At 43.2% G+C, this 27,526-nt stretch overlaps 1 protein-coding gene across 6 annotated transcripts; it reads right to left on the bottom strand.

Annotated features, from left to right (window-relative positions):
• Positions 1-305: 305 nt before the first annotated feature.
• LOC118385295 (far upstream element-binding protein 3) lies at positions 306-27,526 on the bottom strand. Of its 6 annotated transcripts, none has more exons than XM_052521198.1 (18): positions 27,200-27,526; positions 23,723-23,834; positions 20,707-20,740; positions 19,319-19,368; positions 19,082-19,153; positions 18,661-18,718; positions 16,454-16,616; positions 16,046-16,144; positions 14,686-14,893; positions 14,220-14,326; positions 13,937-14,071; positions 13,420-13,561; positions 4,012-4,172; positions 3,670-3,743; positions 3,383-3,459; positions 2,196-2,267; positions 1,869-1,999; positions 306-1,729 (listed from the first exon to the last, which is right to left on the bottom strand). In XM_052521198.1, the coding sequence occupies exons 1-18, from the start codon at positions 27,296-27,298 to the stop codon at positions 1,700-1,702; spliced, it is 1,824 nt and encodes a 607-aa protein (XP_052377158.1). In that variant the 5' UTR covers positions 27,299-27,526; the 3' UTR covers positions 306-1,699. The 6 variants fall into 6 exon arrangements, with proteins under 6 accessions (XP_052377158.1, XP_052377159.1, XP_052377160.1 ...); XM_052521199.1 differs by having other exon boundaries at positions 13,937-14,068; positions 27,200-27,405; XM_052521200.1 differs by having other exon boundaries at positions 14,226-14,326; positions 27,200-27,404.

Below are 27,526 nucleotides of genomic sequence, written 5' to 3'. Positions count from 1 at the left end.
CTGTAGCAACTAATAAAGATATACTTCAACCACAAGAGAGGCTTGTGGAACATTTATTTGAATTTGTGAACTGGCAAAGTAATGTTCTATAGAAAAAATATATATCTTCCGTTTATACAACATACCATACAGTTTGACCTTTATATTTACTTCATGTATAGCGAATACTCAGTCTTAAAACAGAGCGCGGAGGAAAGGTTTCACAGTTTAAACCCAATCAAATCGTTAACACTCAATACTGGAATGTGACAAGAAAACTAAGCTTTCAAATGGCAAAATAAAACAATTTTAACAGAACACAAAGGTAGTCTTGACGTTTTTAATACACGGTTACCTGTACATATGAGGAAAAAACACTAAAATTAAACATTTCGAAATTATAATATCCCTTTTCATTAAGCAATGAAGTTAACACTAGATTCATTTCGTAACTAATCAATCATACATATATTAGATCACACAAAGTAGAAAGAAAAATGAATTAAAAAGTTTAGCATTGGACTGTACACGAGTCCACAGTGTGTACTGGATGGGGCATTAGGGAAACTGGGTGGTACCAAATAAGACAATTTTGATCGTAATACTTAGCATATAAAAAACTACAATTAATTATTACACAGGTAGAATCCAGAGGCTTAGCAGTCTTGAATTATTTTAGGTACAAAACATACATAAAAACCTGGCATTTCTCATTTTTGTCCATAGCAAGATGCAACATCAAATTTCAAATGACACATTCACGATCTTTGAACATTTTCAGTATGAAAACAGAGCAGAAAAACAGGGACAGTTTTCCTGTGATAATTACTCCATGAAAAAAACTTCTTTGATTTAATTATATATATATATTTTAAATAAAGTATTTAGTCAAGTATCTGAGCATACATACATAGTTTTACAAGATAGCAAAGGCAAATAACTCACAAAATGCAACATCCCCTTTCCCATATCAGATCATTGTAATAAATTATTCATTACATTTTCATATGCCTAAAAAAAAAATATCATCTAAGAACTACGAGTTAAACGCCTGTCAAAATATTAGAGAATCCATCTTTGTTTCAAAAATGAAATAAGATATTGCACCTTTTTTAAACCAGAGTACAATAAAAGACAATGGAAAACAATACAAAGCACAACAGGAATTAAATTAGGAATTGACTGCCATTTGCCAACATCTCTCGTATTTTGCAACAAAATTATACATTTTCCTGTAACAAAATATCACAGTTTCTTATCACTGAATTAAAATGCTTTTTGTAAAAGGAAAAGAAAACATTTTTACACATTCTTAAAACATCTTATGACAAAACAAAAATTAATTCAAGACTGCTAAGCCCATAATTGCGATTTTATTGCAACAGAACTAGAAAAAATAGATTATATTGCGTTTACTGAAAAGTTACAACTCCGGGGTTCGTTTTGGCAATGTAATTTGAATCAAAAAAGAAAAAAATAGAAAACAAAACAGCTCTCTCATAAATCCAAAAGGGATCCCGGAAATTGTCAATTCAAAATAATGGTGTACACAAGTATTTAGTAACAATTAAATGTTCCTGATTTAGAAATATTCTTTTTTTAAATTGTATAAGTCATTCTACAGCTAGTGTTTCTCACTAAGAAAAAAGTAAAAGTCTTCAAGGCGTTGCAAATCTAGAAACCTCTGTTACAAAAGGTTTGTTTTCATCCTCTCAGTGATTCAAAAATCTTCAACTAAAGGGTGTCCTCTCTAATGATCCTGCAAAACAGGTTCACATCAGTGACAATGGACAGACATACATTTACATGTGCAAGTTACAGTTCATCTCCTTACAGAAACAACTTCGTTAAACAGGTGGAGGGTGCAAAGAGTTGGGATGGGTTCTCACCTGAAGGCCTGGGGCCGGTGTCTGCTGTGCACCCTGGCCATAGTAGGCCCCCTGCTGTCTGTAATACTCCACCCAGGCAGCACTGTAGTCCGGAGGGGAGCTCTGCTGGGAGCCGGGGCCTGCTGCCTGGCCTGGGGAGAGGGTGAGCACAGGGTAGAAGAATGGGGGTGACAGAGGAAGGTCAGGGGAGAGAGAGTTGGAGGCACCAGAGCATAGAGCACTACTGACAGCATCGAACAGCAAGCAGAAATCTACTTCCTCCGATGTTGTGCACTCAAAAGGCAAATCTATTGGAGGAGTTTGGTGGCCACGTGGGTATAATCTTACTCTGTTTCTTGTAGTAATCCTCCCATGCTTTGCTGTAGTCAGAGCCACTGCTCTGGGCTTGGCTCTGCTGACCTGGGCACAATAAAACAAGGATGAGTCAATAGAACACACACCAAACCAGCTACCAAGATCTCCCCAATTAATGTGTTTGGCTCCACAAATTAAATTTCTTCTGACTCAACTATATTCAATTATTCAAACAAATGCGAATGTACATTGGTGATAAAATCAAGAGTCTACTCATTACACATTTAAAATGGCATTGATACACTCAGCAATCTAGCTGCACAAACATGTAACCAAAATGGTATACTTCTGACTACAATCATCGGCGTCAAATGGCGTCAAGGTGAAATGAAATTTCTGCCCATAGACTCAAGTTCCTTTGCACAAAACTTGTTTAAACAAGGGCAGGGGGAAGGTTTGAGGTCTGGTTCTGAGGTGTATACTGCGCACAACCCTAATCCTTAGTGGTGTTACACAAGCGAGAAGGGGTAGGAGCTCCCTCCTCTGATCTCCCCCAGAAGACTGACTCTTGCCTATCTTTTTAGAATACGGCTCACATGCTTTGGAATAGTCCATCTGGCCGGTCTGGGAACCATTGAGACCTGCAACCAGACAGATAACACTGTTGGAGGACAGAGTTACTGCATGAGGGTCTTTCAATGGAGGCTGAGGCTTACCATCCAGACATGTCCCGCTGTATCCTATTGCTTGAGGCCTCTACCCAAACTTAGCCCAAACCCTAACTTGAACTTCCATCGAGTGAAAATTGGCTTTGAAATTTGAAGAAACGAAGGAAAAAAATGTAAGGAAACCCATATCTGGACGGTTAGTCACATTCTGAATGCAAGAACTTCTCTGCCCCCCTCTTGAGTTGAATTTAAATGCACTGCAGCATTGCCAAAACCAGCCTTCAGTCTTTAATCTCTCATTCCTTGTATTCCTAGGAAATTTCTGTTCAACTGGCAACGTGTTGTCAGTAAGCAGAGCAGAGAGCATAGACATAGCTAGTTTTAATCCTCCTTCCACCTCTTTGTCCTCTCATTTCTCTGGGAGGGACTGTTATGCCCAGCATTATTTTGATGATTACATGATCTCCATATATCAAGGAATTGTAGTGAAATGGCGGACCGATATTGGTATTAAGTGTTATGGGTATCCCACCCTGAACCTAACTGACTTACTGGGGTCCTGCTGGCCCGGAGCCTGCCATGTCTGATATGTTGTGCCCCATCCTCCCGTCAGGAATGTCTGGGGTCCACTAACACCACAAAAACAGAGATAAGCATGTTAGACGGTTTAAGAGACCTACGGTCACAGTTTATATTTATACTAATTGTGTTGGCATGGGAATTGTTAAATCATTGTTTTCATATTTTGGTCAGTGTAAGTAGCAGCCGAGAACGTAGATGAAGGCATGTTAGACAAATGTAACAGTAGTAAAAAGTGTGGAGACCAAGAAGCTACTCACTTCTGATGCGGGGTAGTTGGTCCTTGTCCAAATGGGTTCAGACCAAAACTGCTGTTGCCCCCCATTCCTGAGGCCTAGACGAGAGAGCAAGAAAGGACAGGAGAGACCACACTTGTGGTTAAACGGGGGTGAACAGACAAGGCCAAAGGGCAGCGCTGGCCGCTGACGCACTCCATTAAGTCCATTTGATGGATTCTTCATGTTTAACCCCGGGTGACATACTGGTGGATGGTATAAGGGGCACAAGAACCAGTTTGCACCCCCCCTTTGACATGTGCCCTCATGAATATCAGGTCAGACAATAGCTTTTTTTTGGGGGGGGTATAAAAAAGGACCACCTACCCCAATCTTCTCATCGATCAGCTGGCGGGCCATTTCCATCTGCTGGTGGGTGCCGCGGATGGAGAAGATGCGCACGTTGGGGTCAGTGTTAGGTGGCGGGTTTCTCTGCAGCTCCACGTGCGCTCCGGACTGCTGGTTGATGTTCTTGATGGTTTCGCCACCTTTTAGGGAAGAGGAAATACACAAGTTTACATTTTTACCACCAATCAATCAGTTAGTAAAAACCACCAACAGTTCTTCCTCTGCTGTCTGGTTCTTAAAAACCACCAACAGTTCTTCCTCTGCCGTCTGGTTCTTAAAAACCACCAACAGTTCTTCCTCTGCCGTCTGGTTCTTAAAAACCACCAACAGTTCTTCCTCTGCTGTCTGGTTCTTAAAAACCACCAACAGTTCTTCCTCTGCTGTCTGGTTCTTAAAAACCACCAACAGTTCTTCCTCTGCCGTCTGGTTCTTAAAAACCACCAACAGTTCTTCCTCTGCCGTCTGGTTCTTAAAAACCACCAACAGTTCTTCCTCTGCTGTCTGGTTCTTAAAAACCACCAACAGTTCTTCCTCTGCTGTCTGGTTCTTAAAAACCACCAACAGTTCTTCCTCTGCTGTCTGGTTCTTAAAAACCACCAACAGTTCTTCCTCTGCTGTCTGGTTCTTAAAAACCACCAACAGTTCTTCCTCTGCTGTCTGGTTCTTAAAAACCACCAACAGTTCTTCCTCTGCTGTCTGGTTCTATCCTTTAGGCTCCACCATACGTACCTACACTCAACCGACTGAGGGTTAGTTGTAGTGATACCTACACCTTCATCCCCATTCTATTTTAACATCCGTGCTAATCAGAGACAAAGGACGACAACACTTCTTCCCCCACGCTGACGAATCAGACGGCAGCTTCCTGACGTGAAGGAGAGCAATTAAACCAGCAGGAAGAAATGAAACTTAGATGGGGGGAGAAAGGACTAATTAAAGCGTATCCTCTTTCTGGGATGTCGTTAGTCTCCTTTTGCTTTCCCGACTCCATGTTGCGTTGTGGGGAGGGGGGGGGGGATACAATTACAACCCCTCTCCCCCCTCCTGCCATCCCAGTGAAAGGAGCGAGGGGGCTGTCCCAACATCAATTACACATTTGTTCACTGGTGGCTGACACTGGGCTGACCCCAGCTGACCTCGCAGTAAAAACGCTCATCCAAACCTCTCCTCCTCCCGAAGCCTCTTCCCTGCTGCCAATAGACTACACATGGGCCATTAACCCATTGTCAACCAAATGAAACTTCTGCCTTAATGAAGCCATTATGAGGTCCCCCCAGTCAGACAGCAGAGGGGAATGAAGAGCCACACTATTCATTTCATGAACTGGGCCTCGCTGGGACCACATCATACGGCCTTATTATTGAGACTGGTTTAGTAAGCTGGACAAAAAAAGGAGGGGATATAAAGTGCAACTGGCGAGGGACTTAGGATAAGGGGGAGGGAGCCCAGACAAGTTGGCCAGCAGTATGGGAAAATCAACCAGGCGCTTAAACTTAAGTGAGAATCAAATCAAATGTTTTGTCAAATGCTTTGTAAACAAGTGTAGACTAACAGTGAAATGCTTACTTACGAGCCTTTCCAAATGCAGAAAAAAAACAAGGAATAAATACAATGAGTAACAATAACAAGGCTATATAAATGGGGTATCAGTACTGAGTCGAGGTGCAGGGGAACGAGGTAATTGTGGTAGATATGTACATATAGGTAGGCATGACTAGGCAACAGGATAGATAAACAGTAGCAGCAGCGAATGTGATGAGTCAAGAGTTCATGCAAAAAAAAAAAGTTAATGCAGATAGTCAACCAAGAGCTACACGGACTAACTATTTAGCAGTCCTATGGCTTGGGGGTACAAGTGGTTCAGGGTTCTGTTGGTTCCAGACTTCGGTACAGCTTGCCGTGCGGTAGCAGAGAACAGTCCGACTTGGATGGCTGGACTCTTGGACAATATTTAGGGCCTTCCGCCGTAGAGGTCAACCGATTAATTAGGGAAGATTTCAAGTTCATAAAGTCGGTAATCTGCCTTTTTGGACACAGATTACATTGCAGGCAGACCACCTGTTACGCGAGTACAGCGTCAATGGGGCCGTGTGGCTGCAATGAGTCAAGGTTAAGTTACAAGCTAGCATTAAACTTAACTTATTAAAAAAAAATGTTTTATCATCTTCACATAATCAATAGTTAACCTAGTAATATCATCAATGGAAATTGTGTCCCTTCTCTTGCATTCAGTGCAAGCAGTCAGGGTATTTGCAAGTTTGGCCTACCTGGCTCATTGCGAACTGTGTGACCGTAACTCATTTGCCAGAATTTTACATAATTATGACATAACATTGAAGGTTGTGCAATGTAACAGCAATATTTAGACTTAGGGTTGCCACCCTTTCGATAAAATACGGAACGGTTCCGTATTTCACTGAAAGAATAAACCTTGTTTTCGAAATGATAGTTTCCAGATTTGACCATATTAATGACCAAAGGATCGTATTTCTGTGTGTTATATTATAATTACGTCTATGATTTGATAGAGCAGTCTGACTGACCGGTGGTAGGTAGCAGCAGGCTCGTAAGCATTCATTCAAACACTTTACTGCGTTTGCCAGCAGCTCTTAGCAATGCTTGAGGCACAGCGCTGTTAATGACTCGAGCCTTTCAACTCCTGAGATTAGGCTGGCAATACTAAAGTGCCAATAAGAACATCCAATAGTCAAAAGGTATATGAAATACAAAATGGTAGAGAGAGAAATAGTCGATGTGTCATAATTCCTATAATAACTACAACCTAAAACTTCTTAACTGGGAATATTGAACCACCAGCTGAGCAAGGAACATACATTTTTTTTTTTTTTTTTACATGGCACATATCGCACTTTTACTTCTCCAACAGTTTTTGCATTATTTAAACCAAATTGAACACATTTCATTATTTGAGACTAAATAGATTTGAAGTATTATATTAATAACTTAGTGTTCTGTTGTAATTGTCATTATTACAAATATGAAAATCCGCATCGGCTTTTTTTGGTCCTCCAATAAAATCGGTAACGGCGTTGAAAAATCATAATCGGTCGACCTCTATTCCCGACACCGCCTGGTATAGAGGTCGTGCATAGCAGGAAGCTCAGCCCCAGTGATGTACTGGGTCATACGCACTATCCTCTGTAACGCCTTGTGGCCGGACGCCAAGCGGTGATGCAGCCAGTAAGATGCTCTCAATGGTGCAGCTGTAGAACTAAGGGGCCATGCCAAATGTTTTCAGTCTCCTGAGGGGGAAAGACATTGTGTGTGGACCATTCCTTAGTGATGTGGATACCGAGGACCTTGAAGCTCTCGACACGCTCCAATACAGCCCTGTCGAAGTGGATGGGGGCGTGCTCCGGCCACCGTTTCCTGTAGTCCACGATCAGGTCATTTGTCTTGCTGACATTCAGGCAGCTCTACCATTTAGCTCAATGCAGATGTTGCCTGTAATTCATGGCTTTTGGTTGAGATACGTACGTGTCGTCACTGTGGGGACGACCTTGTCGACGCACTATTAATGTAGCCGGTGACTGTGGTAAACTCCTCAATGACATCGGATTAATTCCATAACATATTCCAGTCTATGCTAGTGAAACAGCCATGTAGCTTAGCATCCGATTCATTGCACTACTTCTATATTGAGCGTGTCACTGGTACATCCTTTTTTAGTTTTTGCTTGTAAGCAGGAATATATACACTGCTCAAAAAATAAAGGGAACACTAAAATTAATGAATTAATGAAATATTCTTATTAAATACTTTTTTCTTTATAGTTGAATGTGCTGACAACAAAAATCACACAAAAATGATCAATGGAAATCAAATTTATCAACCCATGGAGGTCTGGATTTGGAGTCACACTCAAAATTAAAGTGGAAAACCACACTACAGGCAGATCCAACTTTGATGTAATGTCCTTAAAACAAGTCAAAATGGGGCTCAGTAGTGTGTGTGGCCTCCACATGCCTGTATGACCTCCCTACAACGCCTGCGCATGCTCCTGATGAGGTGGCGGATTGTCTCATGAGGGATCTCCTCCCAGACCTGGACTAAAGCATCCGCCAACTCCTGGACAGTCTGTGGTGCAACGCGGCGTTGGTGGATGGAGCGAGACATGATGTTCCAGATGTGCTCAATTGGATTCAGGTCTGGGGAACAGGCAGGCCAGTCCATAGCATCAATGCCTTCCTCTTGCAGGAACTATTGACACACTCCAGCCACATGAGGTCAAGCATGGTCTTGCATTAGGAGGAACCCAGGGCCAACCGCACCAGCATATGGTCTCACAAGGGGTCTGAGGATCTCATCTCGGTACCTAATGGCAGTCAGGCTACCCCTGGCGAGCACATGGAGGGCTGTGCCGCCCCCCAAAGAAATGCCACCCCACACCATGACTGACCCACCGCCAAACCGGTCATGCTGGAGGATGTTGCAGGCAGCAGAACGTTCTCCACGGCATCTCCAGACTGTCACATGCTCAGTGTGAACCTGCTTTCATCTGTGAAGAGCACAGGACGCCAGTGGCGAATTTGCCAATCTTGGTGTTCTCTGGCAAATGCCAAACGTCCTGCACGGTGTTGGGCTGTAAGCACAACCACCTGTGGACGTCGGGCCCTCATACCACCCTCATGGAGTCGGTTTCTGACCGTTTGAGCAGAGACATGCTGGAGGTCATTTTGCAGGGCTCTGGCAGTGCTCCTCCTGCTCCTCCTTGCACAAAGGCAGAGGTAGCGGTCCTGCTGCTGGGTTGTTGCCCTCCTACGGCCTCCTCCACGTCTCCTGATGTACTGGCCTGTCTCCTCCATGCTCTGGACACTACGCTGACAGACACAGCAAACCTTCTTGCCACATCTCGCATTGATTTGCCATCCTGGATGAGCTGCACTACCTGAGCCACTTGTGGGTTGTAGACTCCTCATTCTACCACTAGAGTGAAAGCACCGCCAGCATTCAAGTGTCCAAAACATCAGCCAGGAAGCATAGGAACTGAGAAGTGGTCTGTGGTCGCCACCTGCAGAACCACTCCTTTATTGGGGGTCTTGCTATCTTGCTAATTGCCTATAATTTCCACCTGTTGTCTATTCCATTTGCACAACAGCATGTGAAATGTATTGTCAATCAGTGTTGCTTCCTAAGTGGACAATTTGATTTCACTGAAGTGTGATTTACTTGTGGTCGGATTTGCCAAATGGAGGGTGAGGGAGAGCTTTGTATGCGTTTCTGTGTGTAGAGTGATCTAGAGTTTTAGCCTGTAGTTGCACTGGGGACATGCTGGTAAAAATGAGGAAAGATGTCAGTTTCCCTGTATTAAAATCAATGGCCACTAGGAGCACTACCTCCAGCTATGCATTTTGTTGTTTGCTTATGGCCCGATACAGCTCATTGAGTGCAGTCTTAGTGCCAGCATTGGTTTGTGGCGGTAAATAGACAGCTATGAAAAATACAGTACCAGTCAAGAGTTGACACATCTACTCATTTAAGGGTGTTTCTTTTTTTCTTCTTTTTTTTCTACACTGTAGAATAGTGAAGACATCACAACCATCAAATAACACATATGGAACCATGTAGTATTCAAACGTGTTCAACAAATCAAAATAATTGTTTATATCCGAGATTCTTCATAGTAGCAACCCTTTGCCTTGACAGCTTTGCACACTCTTGGTATTCTCTGAACCCGCTTCACCTGGAATGCTTTTCCAACAGTCTTGAAGGAGTTCCCACATATGCTGAGTACTTGTTGGCTGCTTTTTCTTCTCTGTGGTTAAAACTCATCCCAAACCATCTCAATTGGGTTGAGGCCGGGTGATTGTGTAGGCCAGGTTATCTGATGCTGCACTCCATCATTCTCCTTCTTGGTCTAATAGTCCCTACACAGCCTGGAGGTGTGTTTTGGGTCATTGTCCTGTTGAAAAACAAATGAAAGTCCCACTAAGCGCAAACCAGATGGGATGGCGTATCGCTGCAGAATGCTGTGGTACCCATGCTGGTTAAGTGTGCCTTGAATTCTAAGTAACAGTGTCACCAGCAAAGCCCAATCACACCACCTCCATGCTTCGCGGTGGGAACCACACATGCAGAGCTCATCCATTCACCTAGTCTGAATCACAAAGACGGTTGAAACCAAAAACCTCAATTTGGACTCATCAGACCAAAGAACAGATTTCCACAGTTCTAATGTCCATTGTTTATGTTTCTCGGCCCAAGCAATACTTATTGGTGTCCATTAGTAGTGGTTTCTTTGCAGCAATTCGAGCATGAATGCCTGATTCACGCAGTCTCCTCTGAACAGTTGATTTTGAGATGTCGGTTACTTGAAAGCTTAAGCATTTATTTGGGCTGCAATTTCTGAGGACGGTAACTAATGAACTTATCCTATGCAGCAGAGGTAACTGGCTTTTCCTGAACTGTTGCGGTAATCATGAGCCAGTTCCATCACAGTGCTTGATGGTTTTTGCAACTGCACTTGAAGAAATTTTCAAAGCTTTTGAAATTTTTCAGATTTACTGACCATGTCTTAAAGTAATTTTGTTTCTCCTTGCTTATTTGAGCTGTTCTTGACATATGGACTTGGTCTTTTTTACCAAATAGGATCATCTTCTGTATACCACCCCTATCTTGTCACAACACAACTGATTGGCTCAAATGCATTGAAAGAAATTCCACAAATTACCTTAAGGCACACCTGTTAATTGAAATGCATTCCAGGTGACTAACTCATGAAGCAGGTTGAGAGGATGCCAAAAGTGTGCAAAGCTGTTAAGGCAAAGGGTGGCTACTTTGCCAAATCGAAAATCTATTTTGATTGGTTTAACACTTGGATACTACATGATTCCATGTGTGTCATTTCATAGTTTTGATGTATTCCTTATTATTCTACAATGTAGAAAAAAGTGAAAAGAAAAATCCTGGAATGAGTGGGTATCTAAACTTTTGACTTACTGTAGATAAAAAAATCTTTGTAAATAGTATGTCTGCAGCTTATCGTGGGGTATTGTTACTCTGCCATGAAAACCTAGAGACTTCCTTAACATTAGAGATACAGAAGACCAGCTGTCGTTAACAAAAAGAAACAACCCCCCTAACTTTACCCGAAGCAGCCTTTCAGTCTTGACAATGCATAGAAAAAAACAGCTCGATAATTATCCATGTCCTTGTTCAGCCACAACTCAGAGAAACATAGGATATTACAGTTCTTCAGGTCCCACTGATAGACTCGAACAGAGCTTGTCCAGTTTCTCTAGTAATTGTACGTTCGCCAATAGAACCGAGGGTAGAGGCAGTTTATTTACTCGCCAAAAAAGTCGTCAGGAGCCCAATCATTTGTCTCTCATTTGTCTGCTTCAAGAATGTTTCTGAATATAAACTTTTTCTTGAATTTCATTTGCAAAAAAAGTAAATCCTTGAATATGAGTTGTGGACACGAGAGTAGAAGTACTCTTTCAGTTGAATGTTTATATCTCCACAGTTAACATAAACCACAAAGAGATGGGTCTAATAACTTACACATGTTCTGAAGATCTTTTTTACATTTTATACCATTTTATACCTTAACCGGACGATGCTGGGCTAATTGTGTGCCGCCCTATGGGACTACCAGTCATTGCCGGTAGTGACACAGCCTGGGATTGAACCCGGGTCTGTAGTGACGCCTGAAACAGACCGCTGCGCCACTCGGGAGGCCGAAAGATGATAGTTGATGACTTGTCTAGAGTTGAATCCCGCAAACAATTACCCCCCCAGCCAGTCACTACAAAGACAACGCTCCTACATGCAGACTCAATCTCACAAGCACAAACATGACTCGAGCCACGCTACGTACCATGGTAAATTCCCGCCCTTAAAAGGGGCAGGTGAATTTGTCACATCTGTGATATTTTGGTTAAATGACTGTTTAAAAATACATTGACAGTCTACCACATTACTTCTTACTAGTAATGCATTTATTGCTTCAGAAACATTACAAAGCATGCTCAGCCGTTGTTTTGTTAGTGTAATTTTAGCAGGGGGAAAATGTTGCCTGGTAGATTTTTTTATCCATCTACCTGCCACAGTGGCTGGTGGAGCAAAAAGTACATTTTATGCCCTGTATGTGTGGGTGGGTGGCATGAGCCCCAAGTTACCAGGCTGTGTGTATTTGGGGGTGTAATCAGTGGGTCAAGCAGCTGCATAAAGGCATCGTAAAGATATTAATCACCTCAGTCTCTAAGGCCAGGCTGACAGGACCCAGACCCACAGTCATATTGGACCAGTTCATATGCTAATGCAGGGAGGGGGGTTCGCAGGGGGACGCAACGCCCAGGTTTATTCGCCCCCCCACCTCACAAAAGCCACTTGACATTTCTATTGCCTTGTTTCTATCATAGGTAAAGAGCCCCCCCCCTAACCACGCCCACCACAGCACACACACACCCATAGGACAGGGACACACTCAGGGCTCCTCCGTAAGCGCAATGGTCAATGACTTTTAAATAGCTGGCAATGGAGTGAGCATGAATGGCCAATAAGCTAATTCCTCTCATTCATTCCCTCACTCCACTCCATTGAGCTGAAAGGGCCTCATTAGATGCCAGGAAACCTTCCACGTGATTGAAGGCTGTTATTATGAACCTTTAACAATTAATGTCACATTACATGCATTATCCCTGTCATTAAGCCCTTAGGGATGGGACACAATGCCACTTGTGCTGCATGCATGAGCCAGTGGAGGGGGTGAGGTGAGGGGGTGGCTGGACCCACACCATACGGGCTCATTGTGCAACTTTAAATGGCATTTCATCACGAGAGAACAAGCACAAGCTAATGGCCTGGCAATGATTCACTTTGGGCATAATCAAGGTTCTTGATAAATTGCTTATGCCTCTTTAAGTGATGAAGACCGCTGGTAAAAGAAAGAATCGACTGAAAGACAACATTATGCATTAAGGCTTGGTTTTCCCGAGAAGGCACAGTAGGGGATGGCCTCGAACAATTTTTAAAAAACTTTTCCTATTGGAAGTACACACACACTGAAGGGTAAAAAAAAAAAAAGAAAAAAAAAAAGTCTAATTTCAAAATAAACACTATTTTGCTCAACTGAACTTTAAGGGCTTTCAAGGAGTTGGTCTGATGTCACCGGACTCACACCTTGTTCCCACCCAACCACTTGTTCCATGTCATACCTGGACCACCATATGACATGTGCCTTTTGTTCATTTACTCAGGTTTTAAATGAGGCGAAAATGAGACCAGAATAGGACTTTAAATGGGTTAATGGCTTTACTCAAAAATATATCCAAATGACAAAGATTGTTTTTGCTGGTGATGGATCTTGACAGCACCAAATGTAAAACTTGCAGAATAATTTACTCACTGCGTTTGCTTTCTCACCTTTTCCAATCACCAGGCCACACTTGTCGGCAGGTATCGAGTACGTCACTTCCTGCAGGCCACCAGGCGCACCCATGTTCCAGTCTCCGCGGCCTCTGCCCCGGCCTCTGGGCCCCACGGGACTCCCAAAGCCATCCCTCTCCTGTAGAGAGGAACCAGTGGGTGAGAACAGGCTCCTAGACAGACACCACAGCACAAACATTTGACACCACAGCACAAACATTTGACCCCCCCAAGTATCACCAGTGCAGCAAAATATTGTCAAATTAAACAGTTCAGATTGTTAGGCATTCTCTTCAAATTCATGTGACTTGCATTATTTTACCTTCGACCCGATAGAAAGAGTAAACCATGGGATATGACCAAGAGCGCCACCATGTGGGAGATTCTCTATGTTCTAGGGTTGGAGACATGCCTCAGAGACTAAGCTCACCCACCCAGTGTACATTCTCTGCTCAGGGGCAGTGGGTCAGGTGGCAGAAACTAGAAAGGAGGTGGAGACCCACTGCCCTGTTACCTGTCTGTACACCTGTCTGAAGAGGTCCCCCCCACCACCCAGCCACAGGGCTAGGGGGTCCAGAGAAGCTTGAGAGGGGGCCAGGCTGGCCCTGTCCGGGAGCCAGCCAGCTAGAGAATGGTCTGGGGAGGCCTGCTACACAGGCAACAAGGAGTTTAAGGGGGGCATAGCTTACTTCAGAAATACTGTAAGGCAGGAGTGAACCAATCTGATACGATTCATAGGGGGTTGTTCATTTCATGGCAAAATATTTAAAGTAAAATAAGTGGAATCCGTGCTGTACCTGTACCTGTGCCGTTTGGACCAGCTCGTTGATGAGATGCACTGCATGCTGGCAACGGTCAGACTGGCCCATCACCTGGGCAATCCGGTCGGGACTGATGCCATCATCTGAAGGAGAGGGGGACACTAGTCAGAACTGTTACATTAAACATGGTCCTTTGTAGCCCAGTTGGAAGAGCATGACACTTGTAACACCAGGGTAGTGGGTTTGATTCCCAGGACCAGCCATAGGGAAAAAGTATGCATGCATGACTAAGTCGCTTTGAAGTGTAATCATGGCACAGCCTCACTGAACATTAGATTCTCCAATATAATTGTTGTTACAGCCACCATGTGAGTCAATTGAAGAACAAGACAGGCAAACAAGAGATTCCAGATAGATTCAAGATTGAGGCCATCACTGACATTGACAATTGTATTAGCCAAGCACAAGGGAAAACACCTTTAGTAGAGGGGAGCGGTCTCACCTGGTTTGAACTGGATCCTGACCCCAGAGTCATTCTGGATCTTCTTGATCATCTCTCCGTTCCTGCCAATGACGATGCCCACAGCAAACCTGGGGACTGCCACATCCAGACTGCTTCCCCCCAGTCTGGATCCAAAGTCTCCCCTGCTGGCCCGGAAGTCTCCCTGGTCCTTGTCCCGGATGATCTCCACCACCAGCTCTCGTGCTTGCTGCAAAACACCCATGCCACCAGCAAAGAAATGTTTACATATTTTAACTGTTATATACAGTTGTATATTGTGGGAGGGGCCAGGTCCACATAATGGTGCAACTTTTAAAAAATCCCAAAAGCTCTGACGAAGGCCGTGTGGCCGATACATAAGCTTATTAAAAGAGCGGTGATACTATCAAGAGCAGTGTGCGTTTTCCTTTTTCCTTCATCTTGTTCAATTGTTGCCATGCACCTGCAAATTAGATTGCTCAGATGTGCGAGTGCCTTTTGGAATGTTATATACACAAAGGCTGATTGATACCTTGAATCCTCTATCCTTGCCTTTTTCAAACTCATTGGTCTTCTGACACGTTTTTATGCTTTACAAGAATAGAAAACGCAACAATTTCAACAGTTTTACAGTTCATAAGGAAATCAGTCAATTGAAATAAATTCATTCGGCCCTAATCTAGGGATTTCACATGACTGGGGAGCCCGGCCCAGCCACTCAGAATGTGTTTTATCCCCACAAAAGGGCATTATTACAGACAGAAATACTCCTCAGTTTCATCAGCTGTCCAGGTGGCTGGTCTTAGACCATCCCGCAGGTGAAGAAGCCAGATGTGGCGGTCCTGGGCAGGTGTGGTTACACGTGGTCTGCGGTTGTGAGGCCAGTTGGACATCTTGCCAAATTCTCTAAGATGACGGAGGCAGCTTATGGTAGGGAAATTAACATTCAATTCTCTGGCAACAGCTCTGGTGGACATTCCTGCAGTCAGCATGACAATTGCACGCTGCCTCAAAAACATAAGACATCTGTGACATTGTGTTTTTTGACAAAACGGCACATTTTAGAGTAGCCTTATTGTCCACAGCACAAGGTGCACCTGTAACGATCATGCTGTTTAATCATCTTCTTGATATGCCACACCTGTCAGGTGGATGGATTATCTTGGCAAAGGAGAAATGCTCACTTAGAGGGATAAATGGGTGCACAAAATGAGAGAAATAAGCTTTTTGTGCATATGGACCATTTCTGGGATCTTTTATTTCAGCTCATGAAACATGTGACCAACACTTTACATGTTGCCGTTATATTTTTGTTGAGCACACGAGCAGGCGTGGAGTGTCGATATGAAGGAGGGGATCCAGGTTTCAGGGACTGACTGACCTGGACTTTGTAGGGGTCCCCAGTGATTCTCAGGGGTTTGTCTGCTCCAGTGGGCATGGGGCCATCCTGGATCATCATCATCTTCACACCGGTTCTCTCCTGTGGGGAGCAAACATGTCAAAAATAATCTGAACTACCTATTCCAGATGTAGAGGAAGTGAGATGGTTGAATAATGTTGACAATGAAGCACAAACGAGTAGATATCTTCTCATTGCTTATTGACAACTTCCTCCATTTCAATACCAACGGTTTCTGAAGAACTGCCTTAACGAATGTAGTTAACTTCAATAACCCAAAACAGTGGCATAAGGAGACATTTATTTCGCCACTTTAAAAACAAATCACTAAGACCGGAGCATTTTGTTAATACACATGTGCCTCAACCACAGAGCGTCTCGTGGACGTACCTGCAGTTGTTTGATGGTGTCCCCTCCCTTGCCAATGACCAGGCCCACTTTGCTGGCAGGGATGAGGATCTCCTGGATGGCGCTGTTGCTGTCCATCTCGCTGTGGAACCCCGGGCCGTTCCGACACCGGTCCACAATCTGACTCAGCAGCCTCTTGGCCTGCCTGGTGGGAGAGGGGCACAGTCCACTCATGGCCATGTTCACACATAGCCAGACCATGCATACAAACTATACCGGATGGGTTTCTCCATGTGCAAAAACTAGATATTGAATAGTGTCAACGGATTGTAAGGTGGTGCCACCTAATAACAGCACTAGACCATTCATCCGGTGCTGGTCATTATGGTGGAGTTCAGGAGGGCGCCGCGTAGAGCATTACGATAAACCGACACAGCCTTCCTCTTGCCGAAGCATTTTGCTTAGGTCTGTAATTGTGGCCGATTTTTGCTAGACAACGTTCCCGTAGATTGTAAAAGCATTATTTGGTCAACAGTAATAGTCTATGCATTATGTTGATTCCTGCTATGAAAGTATATGCCGGTCTCCTTTTCGCTGCCGGCTCCCACTCCCCACAGTGGGAGAAGCATCAGCATATGACCTTTCTTCAAAATGCTATTGCGGGAAAAACAGTTTTCAAAGCAACCAATGTTCTAGTTACAGAGCAGAGAGTGACAGCTTTCTGAGAGTATATCATGTATTTCTCACCTCTTAATATTGACTTCATGACAACACTTTACAACGTTGTATGGGTTTTACGCCACTGCGGAGCAGAGCGTGCTATTTACAGTGAATAGGCCTACATCACATAGCTTGGGCATTGCGCTGGAAAGCATTTATGGGACTTTAGCCTACATTTACTGATACATTAATCAATTAGCCTACATTTACTGATACATTCATCAATTAGCCTACATTGCTATATAGCAATAATATCATATTTAGAGTTAGCAAACTAGCTAAGTGTTTATCAGCTGGCGAATAATATAACATAGGTCAATACGGACAAAGATTTCAGCAAATTCTTTGGAGCCAAAAATAAATCTGATAATTATGGATACTATTTTTAAAGGTTGCAACATCAAAATATAAAATCATGCATTTCCAAGATATATTAGATGTAATTGCTTACTTTATCAATCATAGGCGACCATCTCAGTTATCTTACTTGGCACTGGAAAAATGTTTTGTCTAGGGAATCCTTTTTTGTTATCTGGCATAAATAGTTCAATTTATTGTGACTGTGTTGGCAATAAACTCAAGTTCTGATTTTCACGACTTGTGACTCGACCATTGGGGCCTTCTTGTGACTTGTATTTGCACTTGGACTGGATAGGCTACTATGATAAGCAGAATATTAGCAGCACTGGATGTGCTCAGCAACGCAGTGGGAAGGACTCGCCACACGCAGCCTACATCAGCTGGTGAGCTGTGGAGGAGAAAGACATGTGGGCAGACAGGCAGGCACCGCTCGTAGGCGACAAGACACCAAAACGACTCGCTTGCTTCTCCGTAATCACCAGCCTACCATTTAGCTTTGCCTGGTTATGAAAAAACAAACTGTTTATGAAATTGAAAACTATACTATTGTGTTACCCTCCCAATTTCCCCATTTAGTCTCCATTTAGTCTTCACTCTGGAATAAAAAAAAACTACACAAATAAAACGGGCATTACAAAAAAGTAGCCGAGAGCCCGTCACAATTATTGTAAATTATAATATGGTCAATCTGACAGGAGCAATAGCCAACTCCGTAGAGAGACCATTCATCCCTTCAAAACAGCATTACCGATTACACATAACTATTTAACATTATATAAAAAGTGTGCGTTAGCCTGTGTGAGAAGGACTTGTTTCATAGGCTATTACAGGCAATCACGACCACATTATTATTGGTTTCACACAGACTAGAGCACTTGACCAGGACTCGAGCACTGGGGCTCAGTCTCATGACTCGACCTTGAGCACACAGGACTAGGCCTTGAGTGACTCGACTTTGACCCCCCCCCATAAAAATATTTATAATTAAACCGCTGATTTACCATTATCACAAAAATTGTCCATTTATGGCCAAAAATCCATATTGTCATATCACCCAGCTCTAGTGCCACTTTGCTGAGCAGACATGTTTCCTTACAATATATTTCCATCTGATCACTATGTAGCCAACACCAAGGTACCAAATCCGAGGGGAATGTGCTGTAACTTACTCAATGTTCTCTGGACTTCCGGTTAGGGTGCAGGCCCTGTCCATCATGCCGCCGCTGTCTGTTACACAACACAACACAACGCTCCATTATACACACCTCCATGTTAACAGCCTACATGCTACCTTATTATTGATTCATGTTTATGAAGTCACATTGGTTATTTCACTACAATATGACTCAATATATTCATTGTGGGCGTATATATGGTTGTAGATAAGATTTGACAAGGCTTCAGTTTCTCTCAGCTGAACCTGTTGGGCAGGTTGTGTCATGAGCTTGCCTCGTACTCAGGGTGTGCTTCTGGGCTTCCTGGAAACGCTATCACCGATAACAGGAAGGACCTTAGTAGCAACTCAGTCACGTACCGACATAACAAACTAAGGTATAGAGGGCCACTGTCTCTTCTTTAGGCAGAACTTACCTGCAGCTATCTGAATCTTGCAGCCTGACTCCAACTGAATTCTCGTGATCTGCTCTCCTCCTCTTCCAATGACTGAGTGTGAGTGAGAGGAAAGGGAATTACAACCGTTAAAATGTCAATATCCCAGCCCGTGTTTGTTGCAAATGACTCCAAACAGTTCATGTGAGTACTGTAAGTTGGAGACAATCACTAGAATGTGTGTGGGAGTATTATCAACAGCTAAATAGTGTTACTTACTGAATCCAACCATCTTATCAGGCACTTTGAAGTCTTCTGTCATAATAGCCCTGCAAGACACCACGACAACAATCAATGACAGAGGCCCCAGTACAAAACCATTAAGGGTGTATACCGTATCTACTGGGACGTAGTATGGCCTACTTATAAATGATAGGATTTTATTATCATACTTATGAAAGCTTGACGGGATAGTTCACCCTCAACCCAAAGATGCATCTCAGTGTTCACCTAGGATTTTTTTCAGCAGCAATGACAAAGTGAGGTTTTGGGGGTTTGGGTTGGTAGTGGGCGTGGCCAATGACACTGTCTCTGACAAACTTTAGATAACCTGACATATTTGCTGTTTTAAAGCAATTTTCCTGCAACCCTACACATTTTGCAACGGGGCTGAGAAAAAAACGTAAGCCAAAATAATATTTCATGCGAACGCAAAACGCAAGTATTATTTAATAACTTTGTCAAATGAACAATACATTATACAAGGCCTAAAGCTTAAGTTACAAGGCAATACTGACATTAACAAGACAATAATGTAGGCACCAGAGACTGAGTGTTCATGGCCTGAGTCCCTAAGGAGGAGAGAGTCAGTACTGCATCTCACCAGAGCAGGTCAAGAACTAAATGCAATTCATCTAAAACCCCTTCATAAACATTGAGCTGTTTCAATAAAAAAAATCTGCATTGTTAACCAATACTATTACAGATATCAGACCTACAGGAACTAAAGACAACAGAACCTCTGCTTCAGAGGTATAAGGAATTGGGGGATAGGGAGAGCAACACAGAAGGCTAAATGGTATTGGCCATGGTCTTATGCTATCTGACTGACTCTAACAAAATCAAATTGCGGGGCTCCATGCCAGGAATTTTTATTTTAGGTTCTGCCCGTCTAGTTTTTATTATGGGGATTGTTAGTTCTCAAAGATGATCCATTATCTTTACTACATACATTATATCTGGTTTGAGTCTTTTAAGTTTACACTGAAAACGTTTTAGTCACTAAAAAAATATATGAATAAATGCATCATCTTTTTCTGGAGTGGTGGCCCGCCTCGGCATCTTATGATGCGCCCATATTTCCCATTCATTTGGATTGATGGCAGCCGATTTCTACACAACATGGACTCTGGTCAACTTGAGACATGAAAACTTCCAACTAGGTATCCCTTTAATTCATGAAAGTGTCATTCTGTGCCAAACTTGATGACAAGAAGAACATGTGTTTGACTAAAACCACAAAGGCCTATTTGTTCTGCATGCAACCATCTGAGATGCTTCTGGATACAGGGGCAATAGTGAGGTTCATAGCCTGATTGATCTACCGTTAGATCAATATCTACTCACACATCCATCAATACAAAGTCATTGGAGAAGATGGGTCTCACCTTTGATGTACCATTCCACCCAGCTGGTTACCTACTGAGAAACGATATGATGGGAAAACAGGAAGGGGAAGAGAAACAGGGGGAAACAATTAGCTTGAGACCAAATTAACTCAATGCAAAACTCAAAAATACAGAATAACCATTGTGGCTGCAGGACCAAGAGAAGTGACTCTGGGTGGATTGGATAAAATAAAAAAAAACAGATGGAGATGGCTCTGTCTGACACACAGCAGGGGTGTGCACAGCTATGGAAATGAGGCGTGTGCATGGTTCAGAGATAGTACCCGGGTCACTGGTTATCAGCACAGACATGCATTTTGACAGGTAGCAATAAGCAGTGGACTTAAAGGTTCACTGAATGATATGGTGCTACTGACAGAACACCATAAACGGATATCTACAAGGTTCACTACATTTTTACGCTCGTTTGCACATATTTAGTTGTTGGAAATGCATTGAGGTAAAGAAATTAAATGCCTATGAATATAAAGCATGTATGATGTGGTGTCAATTCACACAGACATTACACTGCGGAGGACGTGCGCTCAACTTAAACGGTGTTAAATGGTACTTGTATTATTAAAAGTGACCATTAAGGACCTAACAGGGGTGACCGATGTATTTACACAGCGCAACAGCCGACTGTTGTTACATTTCATATTTTGTCTAGCTTAACCTTGAGAAACTGAAGAGCAAATTGTTGAAAACAAGTGAGTTGGCCAGCCAAACAGCCACCAGAACTGCACACAACTTATTCAGCCATGCATTCAGAGCAAAAATACACCACACCATGACAGGTTAAGAGGACAATAACTGACTTGAGTTTCTGCTTCACTGACACAAAATTGCCCAAATCTACATTTTGGGTGCATATGGGTAACCACACGTAACATTCCAACATTCTGCAAAGCCACACCCTTGCGGGTTAGCTACAATTCCAGAAGAATCAACCGCCGACATACACAACAACAATAATAATAACAATAATAATAACATGGAAACTAAGGACAGCTTGTCAAACATGCTTGGTGAATTGAAAACATTTTGTTGGTAGACAAGATAGGCTAGTTCAAATTTACATTTACTGAGTTTTCCATTGTCATATGCTTCTAAAACAGACCGAGTAAAGTACGCAGGAAAATACTGATCTACAGAGGGAAAACTATGAGCAATGACAGATACACACTTTAGACACAAGTATTAGGACAAGTCATGAATTCTTTCACAGACAAAATGCGGTGTACATTTGAAATCAGAAACACACCCAGCGCGAGAGGCCCAAAGGAAAAGGCAGATGTTGGAAAATTAAAATGCATACAGTTCAGTTACATTTCTAGTTTGCCAGGTTTCAAACTGCGAGATCAAAACAGAATTGAGCCGGAATGTGAATTGAGGGCTTCAATACAAAAACGTAAAACCATGTTCACACTGACCTTTGCGACCATCAGACAATACCTCTTAACCCTTTATTAGATTAGGCCAAGCCATTTCCTGTTTTATAACATAAATGCTCTGACAGAACTGCTTCCTCAGGGAGAGGCTGGAGTTAAGTCATGAGTAAAGCCTTACATAAGGTTTAGCTGACTTCTGTTGCTCCTGCTTTTACTGGGCCTGTAAGCTTAGAAGGTAATTTTCCACATCAAGGACCCCCCCCCCAATTCCTTCAAGGCAGCTGCAGCCCATTTGCTGAACTGATTCTGCAGCAAGATGTAGCAAACACACTAACACCACAGAATTACAATTCCTATAACCACTGGAAGTGTGAACGCGAAGCCAATGCAGCAAGATCCTTAATGTAAGGGCTCACTCAATTACAATGAAATCCAGATCAGTTGTGCTGTCTATTGAATTGTTTTCATCTGTAAATACACGTAATTGGTCATTAGCATAACAAAAAGTAACCATAACGACAATAGTTACAAAAATGAATATTTATGAATAGCAACAACTGATATGAGCTCAATCAGCATTATCCACATTTCTAGAACCACGGTTCCTTTCTCTACTTGGTGGACTTGCCTCTAACCACAAACCTGTTTCACTTGCTGCTGCTCGCTGCATTTGGCCTTTTTTTAAATCCCTTACAGCTTTGGAGGCATGTATAACCTGCAGTTTGTGGTTTATCAAGCAGCCAATGTCGATCAATCATATCTGTCGCAGCTAGAGCATTGTGCTGCAGGAGGAGTGAGGGTTAGAATGAGAAATCCCTTCAATGGCCTCTGGGTAACTAGGGATCTGCTTCTGTTCTGACCTAACAGTTAATTTACTTTGTGGTGTTGGGACAGTAATCCTGCCCTGAAATAACACAGGACGAGGAGGAGAAAGCTCTGTCTGAATCAAGCTACAGAGAGGCAGAGTACTTCCCAACTCCTCCTGGCTAGTGGTTACTCTACCCACTTACACATTTCCCCTCGCATTGGCACAAGGCAGCACCGATCCAAGCCAGCCCACTACTAGTACAATTACATGTCATTCAAAACGCAACAGACCTGCTATCCAGAGGGCCCCATTGCTTGACAAACATACTGGCTAGCTCCTACACCTTCCACAAATAGGCTACGAGACAGAATATACATAAACAAGTGACAAGCGCTCACATTACGTAGTGCCGTCCTGACTGATCTCTTGACCTGGGGGTCGCTGGTTATCCTGGTCAGTTGGCTACACCACAGTCTCAAGACAGCTGAAATATGGAGTGGATTTAAAAAGCTAAGGTGGACCAATCAATTACTTCATAGTGTTTGCAATGGCACTTCAGACAACAGGGTTTGACTAAGCCAACACGGTATTTGGCTTAAGTGCTGTACCACAGCCCTCAACAAGTACGGTAAGATTGCATAAAAACCAGAAGGACCCTCACACTCGGTTGCAGCGCTCTTTCCCAAAGCCGTTTGAAGGGTACCCAGTTGAGCATACTGTAACGGGGATAAGTGTTACAGCTCATATTAAAACAGGAGGATTGTTTTGTATAGTGCATGAGGGAGAGTGGAGAGACCCACTGCCACCGCCTGCTTACCTCCATCATCCATTGAGCGCTTCTGGCCTCCGTAGCCATAGAGAGAGGGGTCTAGGACTGGAGAAGAGTTGTTCATGTGGGGCATCTGGTCACCTCCCATCTTCGCCGCAATCTGAGGAGACAAGAGGGATAGAGGAGAGGGAGGGCTAGGGTGAGCACACTGATAGCAGCACATAACCGGTCCTAGATAATTAGACTAGTTATATCATGAGAAAGGTTTTATTTTACCTTTATTTAGCCAGCCAAACTATTACCCAAAAATATGTACTACTTTTCATGTTCTAATTTCAGTACAGACATGAAAGGCAGTAACTACCTAGTTATGAAACTAGCTATAGCTGCACCACATGCACATTTGATAAAAACACTGCTTGCAACTCCTCAAAATTTCCCCTTGCCAACACCAATTAACTACATGTTTTCTCAGTAGATTGACATTCAAATCCAAACGTCGCACAAAAGCATGAGGCCAGTTCCTCCTAAACCCCTCCTCCGCCACTACCTCTAGCCATTAAAGAAAGTAGAGTTTCGGCAACATAGTCGCAAATTAGAAGCTGACAATTAGAGCCTTCCATCAACTTCAGCGATCATTATCTACTTCAGTGCCACCACACAGAGCTTCCTTCCTGCCTCTGAAAGTGAGAGGGGAGGAGAAAAAAACAGCTTTCCAACATGGCTCCTGATCCCAGTTAGGGCTGAGTTGAACTGGGTAGGGGGCCACAGACTGGGTGAGTGAAGGCTCCCCCTCTTCCCTAGAGCTAAACCTTCTTTCTGGGAAATGTCGGGTGGTATGTCAACACTGTGAGCCGCACACCGATAAATCAACTACCTAGCGAAAGGCTCGTGTCTAGAAGACTTGTATAGTCCTCACAAAACAACTGTTGCCGACTGTCAAGGGGGTTTGGGGCAGGCTAGTTCCATGAGGGAAGAAATGCCAGAGGATATTCTGATGCTCAGGGAACATGCCCGAGGTTGGTGAGGCAAGTTTGCTCTGAAATTACAGGTCAAACACTCATGTGTCAGGGGGTAATTCCGCTCTGCATACCACACTATGGCATTGATGTTAAGGTTCTTGAAGTAAAAAATATTTGTATTCTATTTTTCATTAAGGACTGGATGACATTTGCATAAATATTCAGCTATATCAAAAACATTGCGAAGTGAAAGACTCTCCGGAACTTTTATATAGTTTTTGTCCAGTATTTCGGAAAGTAGCGCAAGGAAAAATTGGTCCCCGAAAAATTACAACACATATGTGTACGTGTACCACATCATTGCTCCCTCACTCTGCTCTGGGTGCATCTTGTGCCTCTTGCTAGATGTCACTCAAATGACAAGGGGCTGAAGCTCATTGGATTGAACTCAAATTGCTTGGGGGCTGGCCCACGTGGGGGGAAATGGCACAGCTTCTGGAAAAAGTCAATTTAAAACAAGGGATTTTGTGGCTCAATGAGGTAATACAGTAATTCCACGCAGATTATGCATGTATGAACTACACGTCGACCCATCCAGCGCAAAGCTGGAAAAATTGTGATATTTTATAAATCTAACCGAAAACAAACTCAAAAAGCACTAACCTCTCAGCACTAAGAAGCAGTGTATTGAAATCGTTGGTCTTTGTACAGGCTAGCAGTAAAATGGGCAGGGTCTCTGGACCTGTTCTACTTTTCCCCTTATGGAGTTGATAAAAGCTAAATGGGCAAATGGCATGGCTGTCCTATTCCTCTTCCTAGAAGCACAGACCTGGGGCCTATAGGGAAGCCGCAAGGGACAGCACGGTGCCACGGTTATCAGAGGAAAACTAAAACCCTGACCCACAAGCGTGATGCATGACTACAAGGCCACACGCTTGTAGCTCACGGGATACACACACAGCTGAGAGTTGGGGGAAGAGACCTCTGGCATTATGAAATGGACACCAGTACACCCAAACATGTGCTTATGCCATATGTTCATCTGGGTTTATTTGCAGGAATGTGTCTTTCTCAGGGCAAATATATTGTGAATATAGTAATGAAGACTAATAGTTGCTTTTAAAATACGCAGTAAGGAGGATTTCCGCTCATTATTTTCTTTGTCATACATATGGCCGAGACTATGTGAAAACAGGTGTGGGTTTTAGCCCTGGGAGTAAAGGCTTCACAAGAACTCGGCTCCGAGTGCAGATACCAACTAGGAAGGAATGGGGAGCGGTTGGCAGTTTTCCTTCACTGTTTTCAATAGCCTACGTCCTGAAGTTATAGTCATCTCGGGAAACGTTTACCATGTTGCATGCATGATACTGGTATTTTAAATTTGATCATTTGCACCGTAGTAGCTAACTGTGGTTTTATGATCAATTGTAATATTGTAGTCGAATACAGAGTGTTTGGGAGGTTAAAGATTAATAAATTCTGAATAACTACAGTGCCTAGCATTTTTTCATCATATGCCCAAATGACATTAGCTAACTTCGAGACGTCAAGAAGTAGCTAGTTAGCCAGCTAAAAAAATGCATAGGAAATATTGGACGTTACAACTCGTTAGCTAACTAGCTAGATAAGGTTAGCTAGTTAGTTACCGGTAGCTAATTCCAAGACTGGAGTAACGTTGTTGTACCGTTAGCTAGCCAGTAGCCACTGAGTTATAACGTCCAATACCATTTAGCTAGCTGACAGCCTGGCTGCAAAAAAAAAGTTCAGTGATCACATTTTCGCTAAACTTTACGGTCAACATAAGCTGTTGCCGTTGCTAGTTAACCGTGCATGTTATCTGGCTTAATTTGTATAACCGAGGTTAGCTAGTTTTGCTACCAGACTGAAGCACTCGATAGCTTAACAGCTAGCCAACGTCAACTCGGTCCTGGATTCTGAAATAGTTTGACATGGCTACATCGCTGTAGTTAGCTAGCCAACTTATTTTATCCAGTGTAAATGTGTGAGTGGTTGCAATTTAACACATCGAGTTGTCTTGTTTTCTGCTATTAAGACAACTTTTGACAGCGCTTGGCTGAAATCAGCTGATATTTCTGGCTTCACCACGAAACTAGGCCACGGCCATACCGGTAGTTTCTCGACGCTGGTGGTAGAAATAGTTAGCTAGTGTTAACTAGCTTCAACTTATGTGGCTTTACAACAGGTTGCAATTTGTTGCTTATGCCTTGCTTTAAAAAAAGTTACCCTCACCTCAGTTTCATGCAGTTGATTTCTATGTTGCGTCAATCATGCTTTGCCTAATTAACTTGCTTGTTATTTTGACTTTTTAATTGTGCGTCTTTTGGTCCGCATTCTCATAATCTGCAGGCACAGCCATGCAGTCACTTGGACCTAGTGTGGCTAGTTAGCTAGCTATATATAAGGGAGAAGTGTGTTTTTTAGAGTAAAGGGGGTTCTGTGGGTGCGCTGGTAGAAAAAAAAAGTGCACTCCTCCACCACGCAGAATGGTCTTGTTCGTTTCTCGTCTGAAATCATTCGGTTTCTCTTCGTTGTAATGAATTACCTGTCGGGCCCGGTGTAAAGCGTCGGCGAAGCCATCTGCTTTCGTTCCAGGCTGAGCCACCGAGGCCTGTCCCTGTACCAACTCCGCCATCATCATCATCCCTACTACAGCAGCTCAGCGACACACCAAAAAAAAAATCTTTAGACTAGCGAGCAAATCAAGCAGCACACGCGCCGACCTCAGGAAGAAGAAGCTGAGCCACTTTCTACACGATACCGCGAGATTCAGAATCATCCATTTTGGATACATGTATTTGATGAAATCACGCGTTACTTGACAGATAGCATGACCATTTTAACCGGAAGAAGTACTGATGGAGGTCAGATG

The sequence above is a fragment of the Oncorhynchus keta genome, chromosome 6, assembly GCF_023373465.1.
Source record: "Oncorhynchus keta strain PuntledgeMale-10-30-2019 chromosome 6, Oket_V2, whole genome shotgun sequence".
Lineage (NCBI taxonomy): Eukaryota > Metazoa > Chordata > Actinopteri > Salmoniformes > Salmonidae > Oncorhynchus > Oncorhynchus keta.
Note: the sequence above shows the minus strand (reverse complement) of the source record. Positions and strands in the feature narration are given on the sequence as shown.

Coding starts and splice junctions, on each gene's coding strand:
- LOC118385295 (XM_052521198.1), bottom strand. CDS start 27,298: ATGATGATGATGGCGGAGTTGGTACAGGGACAGGCCTCGGTGGCTCAG. Junction 16,617..18,660: donor GGAAGTCCAGAGAACATTGA/GTAAGTTACAGC, acceptor CTCTCCCACCAG/GCAGGCCAAGAGGCTGCTGA. Junction 14,327..14,685: donor CAGGATCCAGTTCAAACCAG/GTGAGACCGCTC, acceptor CCTCTCCTTCAG/ATGATGGCATCAGTCCCGAC.